We start from the raw sequence: 18,551 nt of genomic DNA, 5'->3' as shown, positions 1-18,551 counted from the left end.
ATTAGCTCTATGATGCACTGAACCTTTTAATGTGATATACGCTGACGGCTGGAGCAACTCAGTTTATGGAGAACATTAAATTAAATTCAAAATACTAAGTAGAACATACAAAGCCATTCACAACTCTGCCCTGAGCTACATCACCAATCTTGTCTATAAATATCACCCAAACTGTCCTCTCCTCTCCAGAACTCCTACTCTGAAGCTCCATTGTGTCCTCCTCCCATGCTCTTCTCCAGGACTTCTTCAGAGCCACACCTATCCTCTGGAACTCTCTACCTCAATCTGTCTCTACCAGCTATCTCCTACTCTGGCTCCCTTCAGGCAATCCCTGAAAACTCACCTCTTTAAGGAAGCCTATCACGCCTCCAACTAAACTTTTATCACTTCTATCAGCTCATCCCTCATAGCTATAACTTTTTGTACCACTTGCCTCATCTTCCTAGATTGTAATCTCTTATGAGCAAGGCCCTCTTAGCCCCCGTTCACATTAGGTTGCTCCGACTTAGGGGGCGACCTGTGAAGTCGCGTGCAGCGCGACTTTGCCGCGACTTGCACGGACTTCACATAATGGAAGTCAATGCAAGTCGCCTCCAGGTCGCCCCGAAGTAGTACTGGATCCTTTTTGTAAGTCGGAGCGACTTGTGTCGCTCCTATTAGAACCTGTCCAATACTACTCAATGACCGCGACGGTGCACGACTTGCCAGACTGACCAAGTCGCCTGACAAGTCGTGCTAGTGTGAACCGGCACTTAACCCTCTTGTATTTTATTGTATTGTAACTGTACTGTCTCCCTTTAATGTTCTAAAGTGCTGTGTAATCTATATAAATCCTGTATAATAATATTAGTATGCATCAGTGCTGATCATTTGGATAAAACTTATGAGGTCCTTCATGGGAAGCGGAGCTGAGCAATAAGCAGAGAGGACACAGTGATAAGAGGAAAGGTGTTCTATGGAAAAAGGTAGTCACTTATATGATTATATAGGGGTGGAAGAGTTAATATACAATACATCCAGTTTGGTCTCTATTAATCTATGGGTACAATCTTTTTGAAGTTCAGCATAAAATACTTCACAATTCCTGTGCCCGGGAGATATAGCTGTAGTGTACAGCTACCCATGGTAATAAATAGAGTGGCTTGTATACATGTGCATGGCTGTAAATCCCTAGAACCACAAAAGGATTGAGTTTACTCACCTACAGCTAGATTACAGTCATTCATTACTATGGGCAGCTGTACACTGCAGATGTCTTCTGGGTGTAGAAATATTATGCTTAATGCATGTCTCTGCCCCTACCCACCTTCTGGCACCGTTCTTTGGTCCACCCCCTACCCACATCCCAGCACCACCCCTTTTAGAGACCCAAGTATAATTTTGTGGTATGAAGTAATTTGTTAATGATAACAAGAAAAGCAACAATAGATCTCCTGCAGCCAGCAACAATATATCTCCTGCAGCCAGCAACACGAGATCTCCTGCAGCCAGCAACATGAGATCTACTGCAGCCAGAAACACGAGATCTCCTGTAGCCAGCAACACGAGATCTCCTGCAGCCAGCAACATGAGATCTACTGCAGCCAGAAACACGAGATCTCCTGTAGCCAGCAACACGAGATCTCCTGCAGCCAGCAACACGAGATCTCCTGCAGCCAGCAACAATAGATCTCCTGCAGCCAGCAACACGAGATCTCCTGCAGCCAGCAACACGAGATCTCCTGCAGCCAGCAACACGAGATTTCCTGCAGCTAGCAACACAAGATCTCCTGCAGCTAGCAACACAAGATCTCCTGCAGCCAGCAACACGAGATCTCCTGCAGTCAGCAACAGGAGATCTCCTGCAGCCAGCAACAGGAGATCTCCTGCAGCCAGCAACACGAGATCTCCTGCAGCCAGCAACACGAGATTTCCTGCAGCCAGCAACACGAGATTTCCTGCAGCCAGCAACACGAGATTTCCTGCAGCTAGCAACACAAGATCTCCTGCAGCCAGCAACACGAGATCTCCTGCAGCCAGCAACAGGAGATCTCCTGCAGCCAGCAACACGAGATTTCCTGCAGCCAGCAACACGAGATTTCCTGCAGCCAGCAACACAAGATCTCCTGCAGCCAGCAACACGAGATCTCCTGCAGCCAGCAACACGAGATCTCCTGCAGCCAGCAACACTAGATCCCCCAAGCAACAAGAGACCCTCCCAGCAACAATAGACCCTCCCAGCATCAATAGATCCCCCAGCAACAATAGACCCACCGCAACAATAAATCTTCAGCCAACAACAGTAGATCCCCCCCTCAACAACAATAAATCTCCCCTATAGCCAGCATTAATGGGCCCTTCCCTGGCCAGTAGATCCCCCAGCAACAATTTAAACCCCAGCAATATTAGATCCCCCACCAGCAACGATAGACCCCCTGCAACAATTGATCTCCCCCAGGGACAATAGATTCACCAGCAGCCAGTGTCAACAGAACCTCCAGCACACCCTACCACCCTTTGCCATTAGATACAATCAGCGCTGGAGGTGTCAGAACCATGTTCCCACCGAAAAAAAACCCTGCCTGTAAGTGTCTGTGTGTATGAGGCCCTAGGCATGCTTCATGATTTAGACATCACTATTTTGCACTAAATCTTTGTATATAAGGGTTCTGGCAGCATCTGAGACTTTACATTATAGAACAGACTATTTTATGTATGAATAGCTCTGTACACATGAGCATTTTGTGTTATTTGCAATGCATTAAAATACAAAAAATGAATGTGTTCTACACTGTCTGCATTAATCCGGCAGCCCTCATCCTCTTTAATGGCTTACTCCTGGAGGGGCCCCCTACTTAGGAAAGACCTGAAGGGAACTCCATCATGGGCACTTCAAACTGAAACACCAGATGGATAAGGATTTTACATGTACAAGCCCATATACTGTATATATAATATATAATCCCAACACATGCACTTTAATGAGCAGTTTAAATTGGCAGAATGGGAACAGTCACGTGACTATGAAGTGTCATTCTCTCACCAAAGGTCACACATATTTTCACAAATAATTAAATGTCACAACAGGCCACAAACTGATTGACAGTATTTTGATCCATGCATGACTTTTCCATGTGACAAAATGAAAAAGAATGCATTCTGTACAATGGCGTACATTCTGAATATCTAAAATCCCATCATGGTAAACTATTCGTGTGGTGCTGTGTTAAGCTCCAATACAAACAGCATTTATATTTTTCATTCAATGTGCTAACAGACTTTTAGTCATCCCAACACAATGAATATATTCCTTTTTCTTGGCTTTGTGGATCCTTCATGTACGTCCTCATCTCCTGGCATACAATAATGAATGAGCAACACCGCTCCAGGTGAAAACAATCCCCTCTCTGAATGGCAAGGTGCTGGTCCAGTCCGTGGCCTGGGCATAGCAGAAGATAGACCGCACCATAGGGCTTGAGAGAAAATGGGTTTAAACCACTTATAGACCAACCTACGCAGATATACTGCAGCAGGGCAGCCTTCTTGCGCGAAATCACGTACCTCTACATGATTTCATGCATAGGGTCTGGGGCGTGCGTGTGCGCCGCGGGCGACCTGCTCCAGCTGTGACTGGACACAGCGGGAGCCAATCAGCAGGTCCGGTGGACGCAATGTCCGCCAGGACCCACCAAATGTTCACAGGAGAGGCAGACCACCTGTATACAAGGTTAAAGAGGAAGTAAAGTCTTCCGTTTTTTTTAGTTTTTTTTCTTCCCTGCAAAGTAAATGCATAATGTGCTAGTATGCATCGCATATTAGCACATTATGTGACACTTACCTGCAAACGAAGCCCGCATTGTCCCCGCTGGCGGCCGCATCTATCTTTTTGGGTCTGCAGACTCCCGCTGTGTTACTGGCCGGAGCCGCGTGACGTCACTCCCGTGCGGAAGCCGCCGGTTACAGCACAGGGCTCTGAAGAAACGGCACGGGCTGTCATTTCTTCAGAGCGCATGCGCCGGTAACATCCTCGGCTGCATGCAATGGAAATAACTCCTAAACAGTACAGGTTTGGAGATATTTACAGTACCAATAGGTAAGCCTTATAGGCTTACCTATAGGTACAAAGTATAGGGGTGGGTTTACAACCACTTTAGGCAAAAAATGTGCAAAAAAGCTATCAGCACAGTTATGTGAAATAAATAGAGAAAAAAAAATTTGAAAAAAATATATCCGGCAGCCACCATCAGATAGCGTTATCCACTTCCACAATATAAGTAATTAAAGACAAACCAGGGCTGCGCCAGAAAAATGAATAGTGAATATGTCAAAAAATAATGTGTATAATGACAATATGTGTAAATAATAAGCAAACTCAATGACCTTAAATCATAAGTGCTTCCCATTATCACACAAAAAATCAAAAAATAAATAAGTGTCAATAAATCAATACGTGCATACACTCAAAATCATGAAATGAAATGTCCATAAATAGGTGCATTCCAATCCTCAAAGTAATGGCCACCACAGAAGTGATTAATATATGGTATTGTGCTTCACTCCACCGCCACCAGAGATCAAAGCCTCTCACCTTAAGATTTGACCCAGACCACTGAGTCAAAAACAGCTTTTTTACCCCTCTGGGGTCACAGGCAGAGGTCACCAAATGGTAAGGAGGTCTCAGACGGATGCACAGGGACAAGGTTACAGCGATGGTGCCGCTTTCACACAGGGCACATAGAGATCACCACATAAGAAAAGAAGCAAAAAGAAATCTAATGCTTTCCGTGCGGATAAGCTGATAACAGCCGTTTATTAAAATCAATATACTCACAAACAGCCACTTGGAGTCATGCTTGTAACAATGAGATCGCACAACTGAGAGGATACATCGAGCAAGCAGCAGGGAAGGCTCCGTCCCCTATACGCGTTACGTCTAAGCCTATTGGGCGAATGGGCGCTGACTTCAACAGTAGAGTTTTTTTCTGGCGCAGCACCTGTTTGTCTTTAATCACTTTAGGCAGAAACACTGATCTCTTTCTTCCTCCAGGTAAGCCACTCCCCACACAGTTAGAAAGCACTCCCTAGGACAGTGATGGGGAACCTTGGCACCCCAGCTGTTTTGGAACTACATTTTCCATGATGCTCATGCACTTTGCAGTGTAGTTGAGCATGATGGGAAATGTAGTTCCAAAACATCTGGGGTGCCAAGGTTCACCATCACTGCCCTAGGAGCACACTTAAACCGTTGATTGCCCCTGATGGTAACCCCTTCCCTGCCAGTGTCACTGTCATTAGTACAGTGAGAGTGAATATATTTTAGCATTGATTACTGTATTAGTGTCACTGGTCCCCAAAAAAGTGTCAAAAGTGTCAGTTAGGTGTCCAATTTGTCTACCGCAATGTCACAGTCCCGCTAAAAATCGCTGATCGCCGCCATTACTAGTAAAAAAAGTAAAGGAATAAAAATTCTATAAAAATATCCATTGTTTGTAGACGCTATAACCTTTTTGCAAACCAATCAATATACGCTTATTGGGATTTTTTTACCAAAAATATGCAGCAGAATACATATTGGCTTACATTGATAAATAAATTTGATTTTAAACTTTTTTATTGGGTATGTTTTATAGAATAAAGTAAAAAATATTGTTTTTCTTTTTCAAAATTTTATTTTTCTTTTTTGGTTTATAGCGCAAAAAAATAAAAACCGCAGAGGTGACCAAATACCACCAAAAGAAAGCTCTATTTGTGGGCAAAAAAGGAAATACCTTTAATTTGGGTACAGTGTTGCAACGTCAGCGCAGTTGGCAGTTAAAGTAACGCAGTGGCATATCGTAAAAAAAGGCCTGGTCAGGAAGGGGAGTAGACCTTCCGAGACTTAAGTGGTTAATGTGTAAAACCTATAAAAGACATTACAAACCCACCGTACATAGAAAAGGCAGCATGGGTAACACATTTCACGAAAAAAATTGTTTAATCATAACCCTTCACCTCCTGGCTAATGCTACCATATTTCTGGTTTTCTAAACTCTCTAGGCTTCTTGCTAAGGTAGTTTTTTGTTATTTTATATTTCTTATTTAAATTTCTTTAGCACTGAACTACAGACAGATATAAGGCCCCTTTCACACATGCTATCAGTTTGTCCATTTTTCATCCATCCGTTGATGGATGAAAAACGGACATCAATGCATCTCTATGTAAAAACGGATGACAACGGATGATATTCAGTTAACATCCGATTTCATCCGCTTCCGTCAATGTCCGTTTTTTTGAACAGATGAATGCCCTATTTTTCATCCGTCAAAAAAACGGATCGGACAAAAAAGGATGACAACGGATGAAAAACGGATGACAAAGGATGAAAACGGATGACAACGGATGAAAAACGGATGACAACGGATGAAAAACAGATAAAAACTGATAAAAAAATAATGAAAACGGATGACAACTGATGAAAAACAGATGATAACGGATGAAAAACGGATGAAAAACGGATGACAACTGACAAAAAAAAGGATGAAAACGGATGGAAAACGGATACATTTGACGTGACTGAACTGAAGAACTGAACAGGCCATATGTGTGAAAGGGGCCTAACTATGGACTCTCACTGTCAAAGATTTGTGCTGCAATACTTAATTATAAGCACTTACATTCTGTTAATACCATTGCAAAGTCCTACAAATCCCTGTTCATCCTACCAGTGAAGTCCACTTAAAACAGCTGTGATTGTGACAACTATGCTGCACTGTTCCAAAATTCAGAGCAGAGTTGCTGTGCCTACGTGCGAGGGATGTGGCTATGAGCATTGCCACTGGTGACTCACAAGCCTCTATATCAGCACCTGGCTACACCTACACCATGCCCACCGCTTTCTGAACTGACAGTACTGCCTCTGTTGTTGATACCCTCTCACCGTGAGGATTTGGCTAAGTTCAGAGCGTGTTTTGCATTTTTCTAAATTAATGCAAAATGTCCTGCATATAGCACCCATGCCAAGCGACCAACCTCCTGTGTTCAGAATGGAGTCTCAGACCACTGCTGGAGATGTTTGGAGGGACGGTGGATGTTCCTTTTTTGGTTGTGTCCAAAATTAGACCATTTTTGGATAGAGGAGCAAAGACCAATCTAAAAGTTCAAGGATTATCTGGTCCCAGATTACCCTGCCTTCTTTCTTCTTCAATACTCTGACATTCCTGTTAGAACTTACGAAAAGTCGGTCCTTCGCCATTTGCTAAAAGCTGCCAAAGACTGCATCGCCTTAAGATGGAAGGATCCTTACCCCCCTTCTGTCTCATTGTAGCTAAACAAAGTAGAAGACATGAACAGGATAGAGGACTTAGAGCCGGTTCACACTGGGGAGGCTCAAAGTCCCCGACTTTGAGCTGCCCCGTGCAGCACGACTTCATCGCGGCTTGCAAACGCCTTCTATAATAGAAGTCAATGCAAGCCGCTCCGATGTCGCCCCGAAGTAGTGCAGGAACCTTTTTCTAAGTCGGAGCGACTTGAGTCTCTCTGATTAGAACGGTTCCATTGCACAGAATGGAGCACGACTTGTCAGGCGGCCAAGTCGCCTGACAAGTCGTGGCAGTGTGAAGCGGGTCTAAGTGTTTTACTGCTCAGAATAGACAAGAGCAATACTCAAAATGTGGCTCAATTTGAACATGTTTGTGTATTCTTCTTTGTCTAAGTAAAGAATTAAAAAAAAGAAAAAATAATGATGCAGGGAAGCCGCTTGGTGCAGCTCTTAGAAGCAAGTAGAGATTACTGGGTAGTGGTGTCTATTTCAGTGATTTCCAGCTTCAAGGGCATTGTCCAGTTACAGTATATGCATAGTTGCAATGCTCCAAGCTGGACCAATGTAACTTTGTATGAAATATCCATACCTGGAATTTCTTTCTAAATATGGTAATTGAATGCCTTTAATTAAAGTGCAGCATGTCTAAGAACCTGACTTTGTCATGTTAGCAGCCTCTTATAATTCCCTGTCGAGTGCATTGGGAGAGAGGGTTAGCTCTAGGGGCCAATCATGCACTGCAGCAGAGCCCGTGTTTACAGTGTAGAATAAGGGCCCTTTCACACGGGCGCTCCGTATGTCCGCAAATCATCCTATTTTTTTGCGGATGATTTGCGGACATAATGTAAGTCTATGGCATTGCGGATGTCAGCGGAATACCATCCGCTGACATCCGATTTTCCTCCTGTCAGTTCTGTTCCGTTTTTTGGAACAGAAAAAATCCTATTTTTGTTCCGTTCAAAAAACGGAAAGGAAGGAAAATCGGATGTCAGCGGTGTCATCCGCTGACATCCGCAATCCCCCATAGACTTACATTAGGTCCGCATATTATCCGCAAACGGATGGGATGATATGCGGACCTACGGAGCGGATGACAGAAATGTCATCCGCTCCGTGAAAAAAAAAAAAAAAGTCCCGCAGCGGACCTTTCACACGGAAAGCCCGTGTGAAAGAGCCCTAAGTGAAGAGTGCCCTCATCTTTGGGTTGCTTCTCCTTCATTGTCTAATCCAGGGATTCCCAAACTACGGCCCTGCAGCTGTTGCAGAACTACACATCCCATGAGGCACTGGAAAACTCTGACATTCACAGACATGACTAGGCATGATGGGAATTATAGTTCCTGAACAACTGGAGGGCCGTAGTTTGGGAATCCCTGGTCTAATCAGTAGACTGGGGGTGTTTTTAACTGTCATTGACCAACCTGTACTGTAGCTGCTGCATTGGAAGTCGTGGATTTGGCAGATCTGGCAGTGTTGCTTAAATGACAAAACTGGTTCCATAAAGCAGCCCAATTGGTTCTCATATACAGTATGTAGAAGGTTTGTTGAACTATAACGGGTTTTCCAAATTCTTTGCACAAAGTTTCCCTTTAGCTAGAAATAGCCAAAGGAGGAAACCAAAATAAGAATAAAACTATCACAATGCGTACATTTTAGGGCTTTGTGCTGCCTTATAACAACACTATTATAGGCACGGTCCATAAAGACATGGATGAGTGAGTTTGGGGTGGAGGAACTTGACTGGCCTGCACAAAATCCTGACCTCAACCTGATAGAACACCTTTGGGATGAATTAGAACAGAGACTGCAAGCCAGGCTTTCTCAACCATATCAGTGCCTGACCTCACAAATGCGTTTCTGGAAGAATGGTCAAACATTCTTATAGGCACACTCCTAAACCTTGTGCACAGCCTTCCCAGAAGAGTTGAAGCTGTTATAGCTGCAAAGGGTGGGCCAACTCAACATTGAACCCTACGGACTAAGACTGGGATGCCAATAACGTTCATGTGCATGTAAAGGCAGGCGTCCCAATACTTTTGACTATATAGTGTATTTACATCATCATCTTTTTGAGCCCATAATTGATATATGAATCTGCCAAAGCTTTGTTACTTAAAACAATCATGAGTTTCGAAAAAATAAAAAAAGTATATCCAATATTTTGTATGTGTATACAGTATGTTACAGGTTTGTATGTCGTCTTGTAGTCGTGCAGTGCAATGTATTCCTACTTACTAATCAGACTATGAATTATTTATGCGATTCAGGGAGCCCAGCCCTGGGAAAAAGAGACTGATTTAATTTTTACTGTTTAATTAAGCAAGGGAATATTAAATAAGTGTGACAATTCTAAGTGACAAACACAATAAAAATATACCAATGAAACACAAAACAATGAACCGATAATTGGCGTGTCCAGAAAATGTGGATTGGTATGCTCAATAGAGTGATGTCTTTAAGCTGCTTAAATGTTTTCAATCAGTAGTCTTATACCATAAGACATTCCAATAAAAGGCTACCCAGGCTGAGAATAAAGGCTTGCTCAATGACAAATATTATGTCACCTCCTGGGTATAGAACACTGCTTAGGCTAATTGTACATGGGGCCCCTAGGTGCCCATCAAGTGGGTGTCAGGGAAGCCACATGGCAGCCATACCTGTAGATCTAAAAAGGAAAGGCTGTGGTATCACTTTGAAGTAGGGATCGACCGATTGTCGGAGGCCCATATTCGGTATCAGTGGCAAACGTGCCGATATCTGAAATTGCTTCAAGTGGTTGTACCGGAGTGATGCCTGCAGCTAGATGCATCACCCCAGTACCGTTATTTAGAGCAGATGGTCGGCTTTCTTGTAATGGCAGCCACTCGATTGTCATTACAAGGAGCGGGAGGGCATGTCCCCCCTCCCGCCTCCTTCCGCGGCTCGCCCGGGTCTCCCAGTGGGAGACCCGAGCGACCAGCCGGAACGTACGCCAGCTTGCCGAAGAACCGAACAAAGCCGCATTTTGCTCTGATCAGGTCTCCGATGTAAAGACCCGGACGCGCTGTCATGACATCACTTCTGGGTACTGGAGCCTTAAAGGCGCCAGATTTAAAGAAAATTACAGCAATTAAAACACCCAAACTTGGCATTTTAAATGCTTTAAAGTGCAGAGGAGGGGGTTGGGGTCTTTTAGACCCCCAGATCCCTCCATAAAGAGTACCTGCCACTGCCTATTACTGTCACAAAGGATGTTAACATTCCTTGTGACAGCAATAAAAGTGAAAAAAAATATATATTTTTTGTAAAAATAAAAAATTTAAAAATGTGCAGAATATCGGCACCTATCAGCTATCGGCCTGAAGGGTGGCTGGAAAATCAGTATCAGTATCGGCCATGATAGAAACGATATTGGTCGATCCCTACTTTGAAGTCATTCCTGCTGGCAATGTCACCAAGCCGGTTCTACTGGACATTCAAAGGAAAGCAGCAGCTGATCTAAATAACATAGCGAACAGTGATTTGTGGCACAAAACAGAAGCTAAACATGCAGGTGCCTTGGGAGATAATGATTGAGACTTTTCCCAGGTGGCACTATGGTAAGAAGGCATGCATATACGGTATATACCCCAACCATTTCTCTGCACAGGGGCCCTTGCCATCTATGTGAGCCACTGATAACGTCACTGACCACAATGGTAAATAGAGTTATGTCTCTCTGGAGGGTTTGAACATTAAATAATAATGTGAAACTGACTATTACAATTTAATCTTTACAAACCATTTAATAAATCATTTAATATGCGCACTACAGTAAAACTCAATTTACGCCTGCTGTCTATTTTTTAGCCCTATCCTTTACTTCAGGCTCTCCCAGGGGATGCATATTACAATGTATAGTCGGCTCACAGGAAATAAAAATCAAATGCTTAGAACTATCTAGTTAGTGGCTAAATGAGATGTTTAGTTTTATGTACAGCAATAGCACTAAAATGCGAGTGCACCTGACAACTTTAAAGGAGATTTTTGGCTGTACATCTCCTCTGGATCACAGGAGTGCAATTCGTTCATTTTCAATATGTCACAGAAGTCAGTCCAGGCACCGCGTCATCACAACCACGGAGTCGGGATCCGCTAGGTTCCGGGAATGACACTTGGGTCAGGCTCTCAGCAAGCCGCTGAGAGCCTGAGCTGGCCACTCCCCGCCCCTCCACAGCCCAGCACTCCAGTGAGCGAGGAGGGGGCAGAAGAGAGAGCTGTGACTAACAGTCAGCAGCTCTCTGCTCAGGGAGCTGTCAGAGCCGAGCGATCAACGGTGTTCGATCGCTCAGTTCTCAGTGTAGAATAGCCAGGGGACAGATGCAGCATTGGACTGATGCTGCATCCACTTAGGTAAGTATAGATGTGCAATAACCTCAAACCCCATACTTCTCTTTTAACAAGCCCAAAAATCAGTACCGCTGTCCATTGTGACTACATTCCTTCTAAGTCCTCATTCACACGTGGGGGCAGTGAGGTGGTGAAAACAGGCAGTTCATCCGCATTTTTACTGCCTCCCAATTGCTCATGTATCAAAATTAACATTTCCAACAGATTTACTATATTACCAAAAGTATTGGGACGCCTGCCTTTACACGCACATGAACTTTAATGGCATACCAGTCTTAGTTTGTAGGGTTCAATATAGAGTTTGCCCACCCTTTGCAGCCATAGCAGCTTCAACTCTTCTGGGAAGGCTGTCTACAAGGTTTAGGAGTGTGTCTATGGGAATGTTTGACCATTCATCCAGAAGTGCATTTGTGAGGTCAGGCGCTGATGTGGACAAGAAAGCCTGGCATCGCAGTCTCCGATCTAATTCATCCCAAAGGTGTTCTATCAGGTTGAGGTCAGGACTCTGTGCAGGCCGGTCAAGTTCTTCCACCCCAAACTCACTCATCCATGTCTTTATGGACCTTGCTTTGTGCGCAGTCATGTTGGAACAGGAAGGGGCCATCCCCAAACTGTTCCCACAAAGTTGGGAGCATGAAATTGTCCAAAATGTCTTGGTATGCCAACGCCTTAAGAGTTCCCTTCATTGGAACTAAGGGGCCAAGCCTAACCCCTGAAAAACAACCCCACGTCATAATCCCCCCTCCACCAAATGATTTGGACCAGTGCACGAAACAACAGCTCTAACTAACTAAGCCTAAAACGTCTTTCTCCCCCCTTCTAACTCCTATTCTAACTAACTGTAAAAGGAAGATGCTCATACTTATCTATTCCCAGGGTGCTCCAGTCACATTATCAAAGCTGTGACAGCTTGCGGCTTCACAGCCAGGTGCGCACTGCGCTTGCACAAATCCCGCTGCATGGACAGCCAATCTTCTGGGACCTGAAATCCCAGAAGATTGCAAGGAGGGAGGGGGAGAGAAGAATTTCCGCTTGAGCCGCCTAGGCGGCCCGAGCAGAAGTGGGAGCGGGTACCTTTCAAATCTAGGTACCCCCGAACAAAAAAATGACATGTCAGGCGTCAGGAGGCCTTAAAGCGGAAGTTCCACTTTTGGGTGGAACTCTGCTTTAAGTAGTTAAACTGACCTCGTTTAGCCTCCATTCACATATAGGCACCTCGGATCGTGGGGCAGAATAGCCATGATTCTGCCCACCATCCCGAACCATTGCAAGTCGCGGGACACCCATACAATTCCCATGACTTGCAATGGCACCCCAAACTTTGCGTGATTTGGCCGCGATTGTCGCTTGACGAATCGCTGTAAAATCGTGCAAACAGAATCGCGGGACGCCTGTCACCAGAAAAAGTGCAAGAACTTCTTTTGGGCGACAGGCATCCCGCGATTTTGTTGCGAGATTCGTCAGGTGACAATCACGGCAAAATCGTGTCGCGTTTGGAGTGCTATTGCAAGTCACAGAAATTGTAAGGGGATCCTGCGACTTGCATTGGTTCCAGATCGCAGGCAGAATCGCGGCAATTCTGCCGGCGATCCAAGACGCCTATATGTGAATGGAGCCTTACAGACCGAAGTTCATCCCTTTGATCTAAAAGAACCAAATGATACATTGTTTATAATTATTTCTCAGTGCTGAGCAATGATGATAAGCATTTGCCAGAGGCTTTTTTTTTTTGTGTGAGCAGAGAAAGGCTCTGCACTGTATGAACCCTAAATAAAATGCTGGATTAAGTTCGTGAGGGGGGGGGGGTTGAATCAAGATCGCGATTTTTTAACGATTATTCATGCAGCTCTACATGATAGAATGTAAAAGTGCTGCTGGTCAGAAAGATTCATTCGTACAACATGCCTTGATTTACAAAGATTGTTTTCTGTGCACGCTGTTAACTGTGTTGGGTCTGTGCATATCTGCATTTTTAAGCAGCACATCGCACCTCGCCACACAATGTTGCAATGTGCTGCGGCGCATAGAATAAAATGAAGTGTGACTTTTCAATACAGTTAAAAAAATAATCAGTGCAAAGCACTGTAACAACACAACACATTGCCCCTATACCACTCATACCAGCGCACATACGTTTTAGTGCCCAGGCTAGTCTGAATAAGCCTACGATCTGTGGCACCTGTCAATTGTAAACAAGCATGGCACGGGTTATTTCACACCAGCAACTTTGTAGGAGAAATTTGTAGCAGATCCACATCTGATTATTTTGTAACGTAATTCTCAGCAATCTATAGAGTTGCTGTAGCAGCTGGCTACAATGCTTGCCTATGCAGCTAGAAAACTGCTGGTGCGCCATGATCTATAGCGGCTCCATTGGATAACAGGAGCAGCTACTGAACCTGGCCATCCTCCAATTGCTGCAAGAAGTAAATCGTTTGGCATTCATTGACTGCGAAGCAATTTTTGCTAGGAACAAAAGCTAACCAAAGTCATTCTGCAACTGACATAAATCACCTTGTGGTATTGTTCTTAAGGTGACCCTGGAGGGGAATAAAAACTTCTGTCTCAATTTAAAACAGGACACATTGCATCAAAACAAACGCCAACAGCACAAAGCTGGCCACATGATGATATGCCACTGATAAAGATGTGACACTCGCATGCACGTCATCAGGGGCTGGCTTTAATCAGGAAAAGACAGCAGCCTCCTGATGATGCAGGGCTGCGCATGTACGAGAGATCTCCATGAAGGTTCCTGGGGTGTTGAACCCCAGGAGACAGCAGGCAGGTTAGGGACACAATCCCCACCTGAATGAGAAACCTGGAGGTGTGGGTTAAATTATCCAAAAAAATGTATTAAAAAAAAAAAAAAAAAACTTAGGAGTCTGATTGGGGAAAAGGAGATGGGAGAAAGGAAAACAATGCAAAGTGGGTCACAAAAGGTGTACTCTAAATACAAATGTTATCCCAGAATTGTCTCAAGATGCAACACAATGGGGGAAGTTCAATAAAACACTACCGACATATTTCTTGTGCTATGGCCCTTTAAATTGGCTTGTGGCAGAATAAAGAAACCCTGCTGCCAGTTTCAGTAGCTACAGTAAATTCAAAAAGAAACACCCCCAGTTCCCAGATAATGAAACTGGGAGAAATCGAGGCCCAACCTATAGATGGGTACATGCAGCTTTTATTTCTGTTCATAAAAACAATCAGATTCCTGCATCTTCACCAGTTATGTGGGTGCAGGAATCCCCCCGGGACATTATATTCTGACAGTAAGGACTCTCTGCTGTCAGAATACCCTGATTAACGCTGCAGCTGATTGGCTGCAAGCCACGGATAGATGAAAGTTTTCCAGCAGGTCTGTTCAACAGAAGCTGATCTAACAATCTGATGGACCAGTTGAATTTAGATCCATGTGTACCTAACTGAAAGTGGTTCTAAAGTTTTAAGCTTTTTTACCTTAATGCATTCTGTGCATTAAGTTAAAAAAAAACTTCTGTGGATCCCCCCAGCCCCCCTATTTCTTACCTGAGCCTGATCCAATCCAGCGATGTGTACGAGAGCTCTCGCCGCTGTCTCCCTCTTCATTGGGTAGATTGATAGCTGCGGAAGCCATTGGCTCCTGCTGTTGTCAATCAAATGTTGTGATGAGGGAGTGGGAGGGGGCACCCCATCCATGTCAATAGATGCAGACAGGGCAGCTCGGGAGTGAGCCCACACAGGTGCCCCAATGGAAAGCGGTTTTCTGTGGGTGCACTGGCCAAAGAGGAAGGGCATGGAGCGCAGGGGGGGACCCCAGAAGAAGAGGATTGGGGCTGCTCTGTGCAAAACTATTACACAGAGCAGGTAAGTATAGACATGTTATTTTAATAAATAAAAAAAGGTTTAATGTCACTTTAAGTTAGAGTACACACACAGGTTGAGTGCCTGTTGCTGTATACTGTGTAACAGAGCAGAATGTTAGCCTACCCCCTCTCCTCCCCCACCTGTCACTGGTTGTCAAGGATACTGTCAGCATTACAGGCAACAGGCTTATAGCTACCAGTGGCATTGACAGTGGGTGGAGCCTGATGGGGAAGCTGAGGGACTAGTTCCCCATCAGGTCCACTCTCTTCTTGTGATTGACAGTAGGCAGTGGGCAGATTCTATAGCCAATAGCAGACTGTCTATTAGCTATGGATCCGCCCACTGATTGCTATCAATGACAAGAGGAGTGGACCTGATGGGGAACTAGTGTCTCTGAATCCCCATCAGGCTCTGCCCACCCAGCTACAAAACTCCTCCGCCATGGCATTGTCTGTGTGACAGCTGCAGCGCTAGGAGGGAGCTCACCTCCACATCTGCTACTTGCCCCAAATCTATGAACCTGATTCCCAAAGCTACATGAATCCATCATCCACACCAACGTGTCACCCAGACTGACAACGGATTTCTAAAGAGTGGTGTAGACACTCTTTATGGTTATGTGGGTTAACCCCTTCATGTCGCCCTTTAGGTGGGCTTTAATTCCCAGAGACTCTGCGGCTTCTCTATCATGTGACCACTGACTGGCTCTCCCAATGGTCAGGAGCAAGTCCTGCTGGTTCCCAATCAGAAGCCATGTCTGAAAGTGTCAGAGACATCGTGGTCAGCGTGCTGGGAGCGTACTCACCGAACCTCAGACATCCATGGATGCATTTGTGCAGCGGCTTGACATACATGTGTCAATCAGTCAGCAAAAGGTGAATTATACAAGCAACACAATCATCAATCTACTCCAACACATGCGAGGTCTTATATCCCTCCACTTTCCTTATCACCGATCTGGTAATATTTTGTTATGAATTTGTCACAACCATAGTGCTGGGCATGGAAAATGTCCTATAATCAGATCTACAGGAATCTGTCGCAACCATAGTGCCGTGCATGGAAAATGTCCCATAATCAGATCTACATGACTCTGCCGCAACCATAGGGCCATGCATGGAAAATGTCGCATAATCAGATCTACATGACTCTGCCGCAACCATAGGGCCGTGCATGGGAAATGTCCCATAATCAAATCTACATGACTCTGTCGCAACCATAGTGCCGTGCATGGAAAATGTCCCATAATCAGATCTACATGAATCTGCCGCAACCATAGGGCCATGCATGGAAAATGTCCCATAATCAGATCTACATGAATCTGCCGCAACCATAGTGCCGTGCATGGAAAATGTCGCATAATCAGATCTACATGACTCTGCCGCAACCATAGGGCCGTGCATGGGAAATGTCCCATAATCAAATCTACATGACTCTGCCGCAACCATAGTGCCGTGCATGGAAAATGTCGCATAATCAGATCTACATGACTCTGCCGCAACCATAGGGCCGTGCATGGAAAATGTCCCATAATCAGATCTACATGACTCTGCCGCAACCATAGGGCCGTGCATGGGAAATGTCCCATAATCAAATCTACATGACTCTGTCGCAACCATAGGGCCGTGCATGGGAAATGTCGTATAATCAGATCTACATGACTCTGTCGCAACCATAGGGCCGTGCATGGAAAATGTTGCGTAATCAGAGCTACGTGAATTTGTCGCAACCATGGTTCCATGCATGGAAAATGTTGCATAATCAGTTCTACGTGACTCTGTTGCAACCAAAGTGCTGTGGATGGAAAAAGTTGCATAATCAGATCTTCATGAATTTGTCGCAACCATAATGCTGTACATGGAAAATTTTGCATAATCAGATTTACATGCATCTGTTGCAACCATAGTGCCATGCATGGAAAATGTCGCATAATCAGATCTACATGACTCTGTCGCAACTAAAGTGCCATGCATGGAAAAAGTTGCATAAACAGATTTACATGAGTTTGTCGCAACCATAATGCCATGCATGGAAAATGTTGCATAATCAGATCTAAATAACTCTGTCGCAACCATAATGCCATGCATGGAAAATGTCGCATAATCAGATCTACGTGAATTTGTTGCATGTGTCGGTGCTACCAATGAATAGATTGCAAGCCCTGCGACTCTACAAATGTGTGGCGCTGTATTGGGTGGCCCTCGCTGTCTATGGAATAAGCGTGTTTATTTACAGCACAGCACACTTGCAGGATCCTGAAGGATAAACCATCCCTGACTTCCTGTGTACAGGAATCCATCCCTCCCTCTATAGATATATATATACAGTATATGGACAGAGATGGGAGCTGTCATTGGGAGGGAAGGCTACAAGTGTGACCTGCTGACCTCCCCATAGTCCCAGTGAGTGATCTCCCATCCCCAGGTCCCCAGTCTTCCTCTGCTATAGGGAATTCTTGCAGTGCCTACAGGTCACAGTGTGACAGATGCAGGGGGTCACAGGCTGGGCACACCAGGCTGCCATGGCATGCCCCTCCCCCTGACCGTGATGAATTCATTGTCCTGCCAGCCGTGTCCCCCCCGGACTCACCATAGTCTCCCTCTCCACCAGGGACCCCGCCATCTTGTAGATCAGAGGGAGGACGGAGGATCGGTAGACGGAGGAGAGGACACACAGCTCCGGGATGTGAGCTGGCAGATCGGGGGAAAGCTCCTTCCAGCACCGGGGAGGGGGAGGCGGTGATTGCGGAGGAGGAGCCGGGGACAGATCTGTGATGCTGGCAGCCTGAGGATTGTCCTCACCTCTATTCATCGCCCATCGCCCTGCCCTGACACCGGGGTGCTGCACCCACCTCACACCGGCCGGCCCACGGTGTCCCTGCTCATCCCTCTATCATCCCTGACTCAGCCTGGGCGGCGGAATGTTCATAGAAAACACATTGCATCAGGGCTTACTACAGATGTCATTACTATGTACAGGTGTACTCCTACCTAGAGACCCCCCCCCATACAGGAGGTGTACCCCTACCTAAACACCCCCATACAGAAGGTGTACCCC

At 45.2% G+C, this 18,551-nt stretch overlaps 1 protein-coding gene across 1 annotated transcript in view; it reads right to left on the bottom strand.

The window, feature by feature from the left end:
• The window catches only part of LGALSL (galectin like), a 76,525-nt gene extending 58,185 nt beyond the window's left edge, over positions 1–18,340 (bottom strand). Inside the window, exon 1 of the mRNA XM_082251718.1 lies at positions 18,084–18,340. Coding sequence (XP_082107844.1) covers positions 18,084–18,305 — 222 coding nt within the window. The 5' untranslated portion in view covers positions 18,306–18,340. The remainder of the gene's footprint in view (positions 1–18,083) is intronic.
• Positions 18,341–18,551: the final 211 nt, after the last annotated feature.

Source organism: Pelophylax lessonae (genome assembly GCF_965119305.1).
Source record: "Pelophylax lessonae genome assembly, chromosome: 3".
Lineage (NCBI taxonomy): Eukaryota > Metazoa > Chordata > Amphibia > Anura > Ranidae > Pelophylax > Pelophylax lessonae.
The sequence above is the reverse complement of the archived record's forward strand: the minus strand, read 5'-3'. Positions and strand labels throughout refer to the sequence as shown.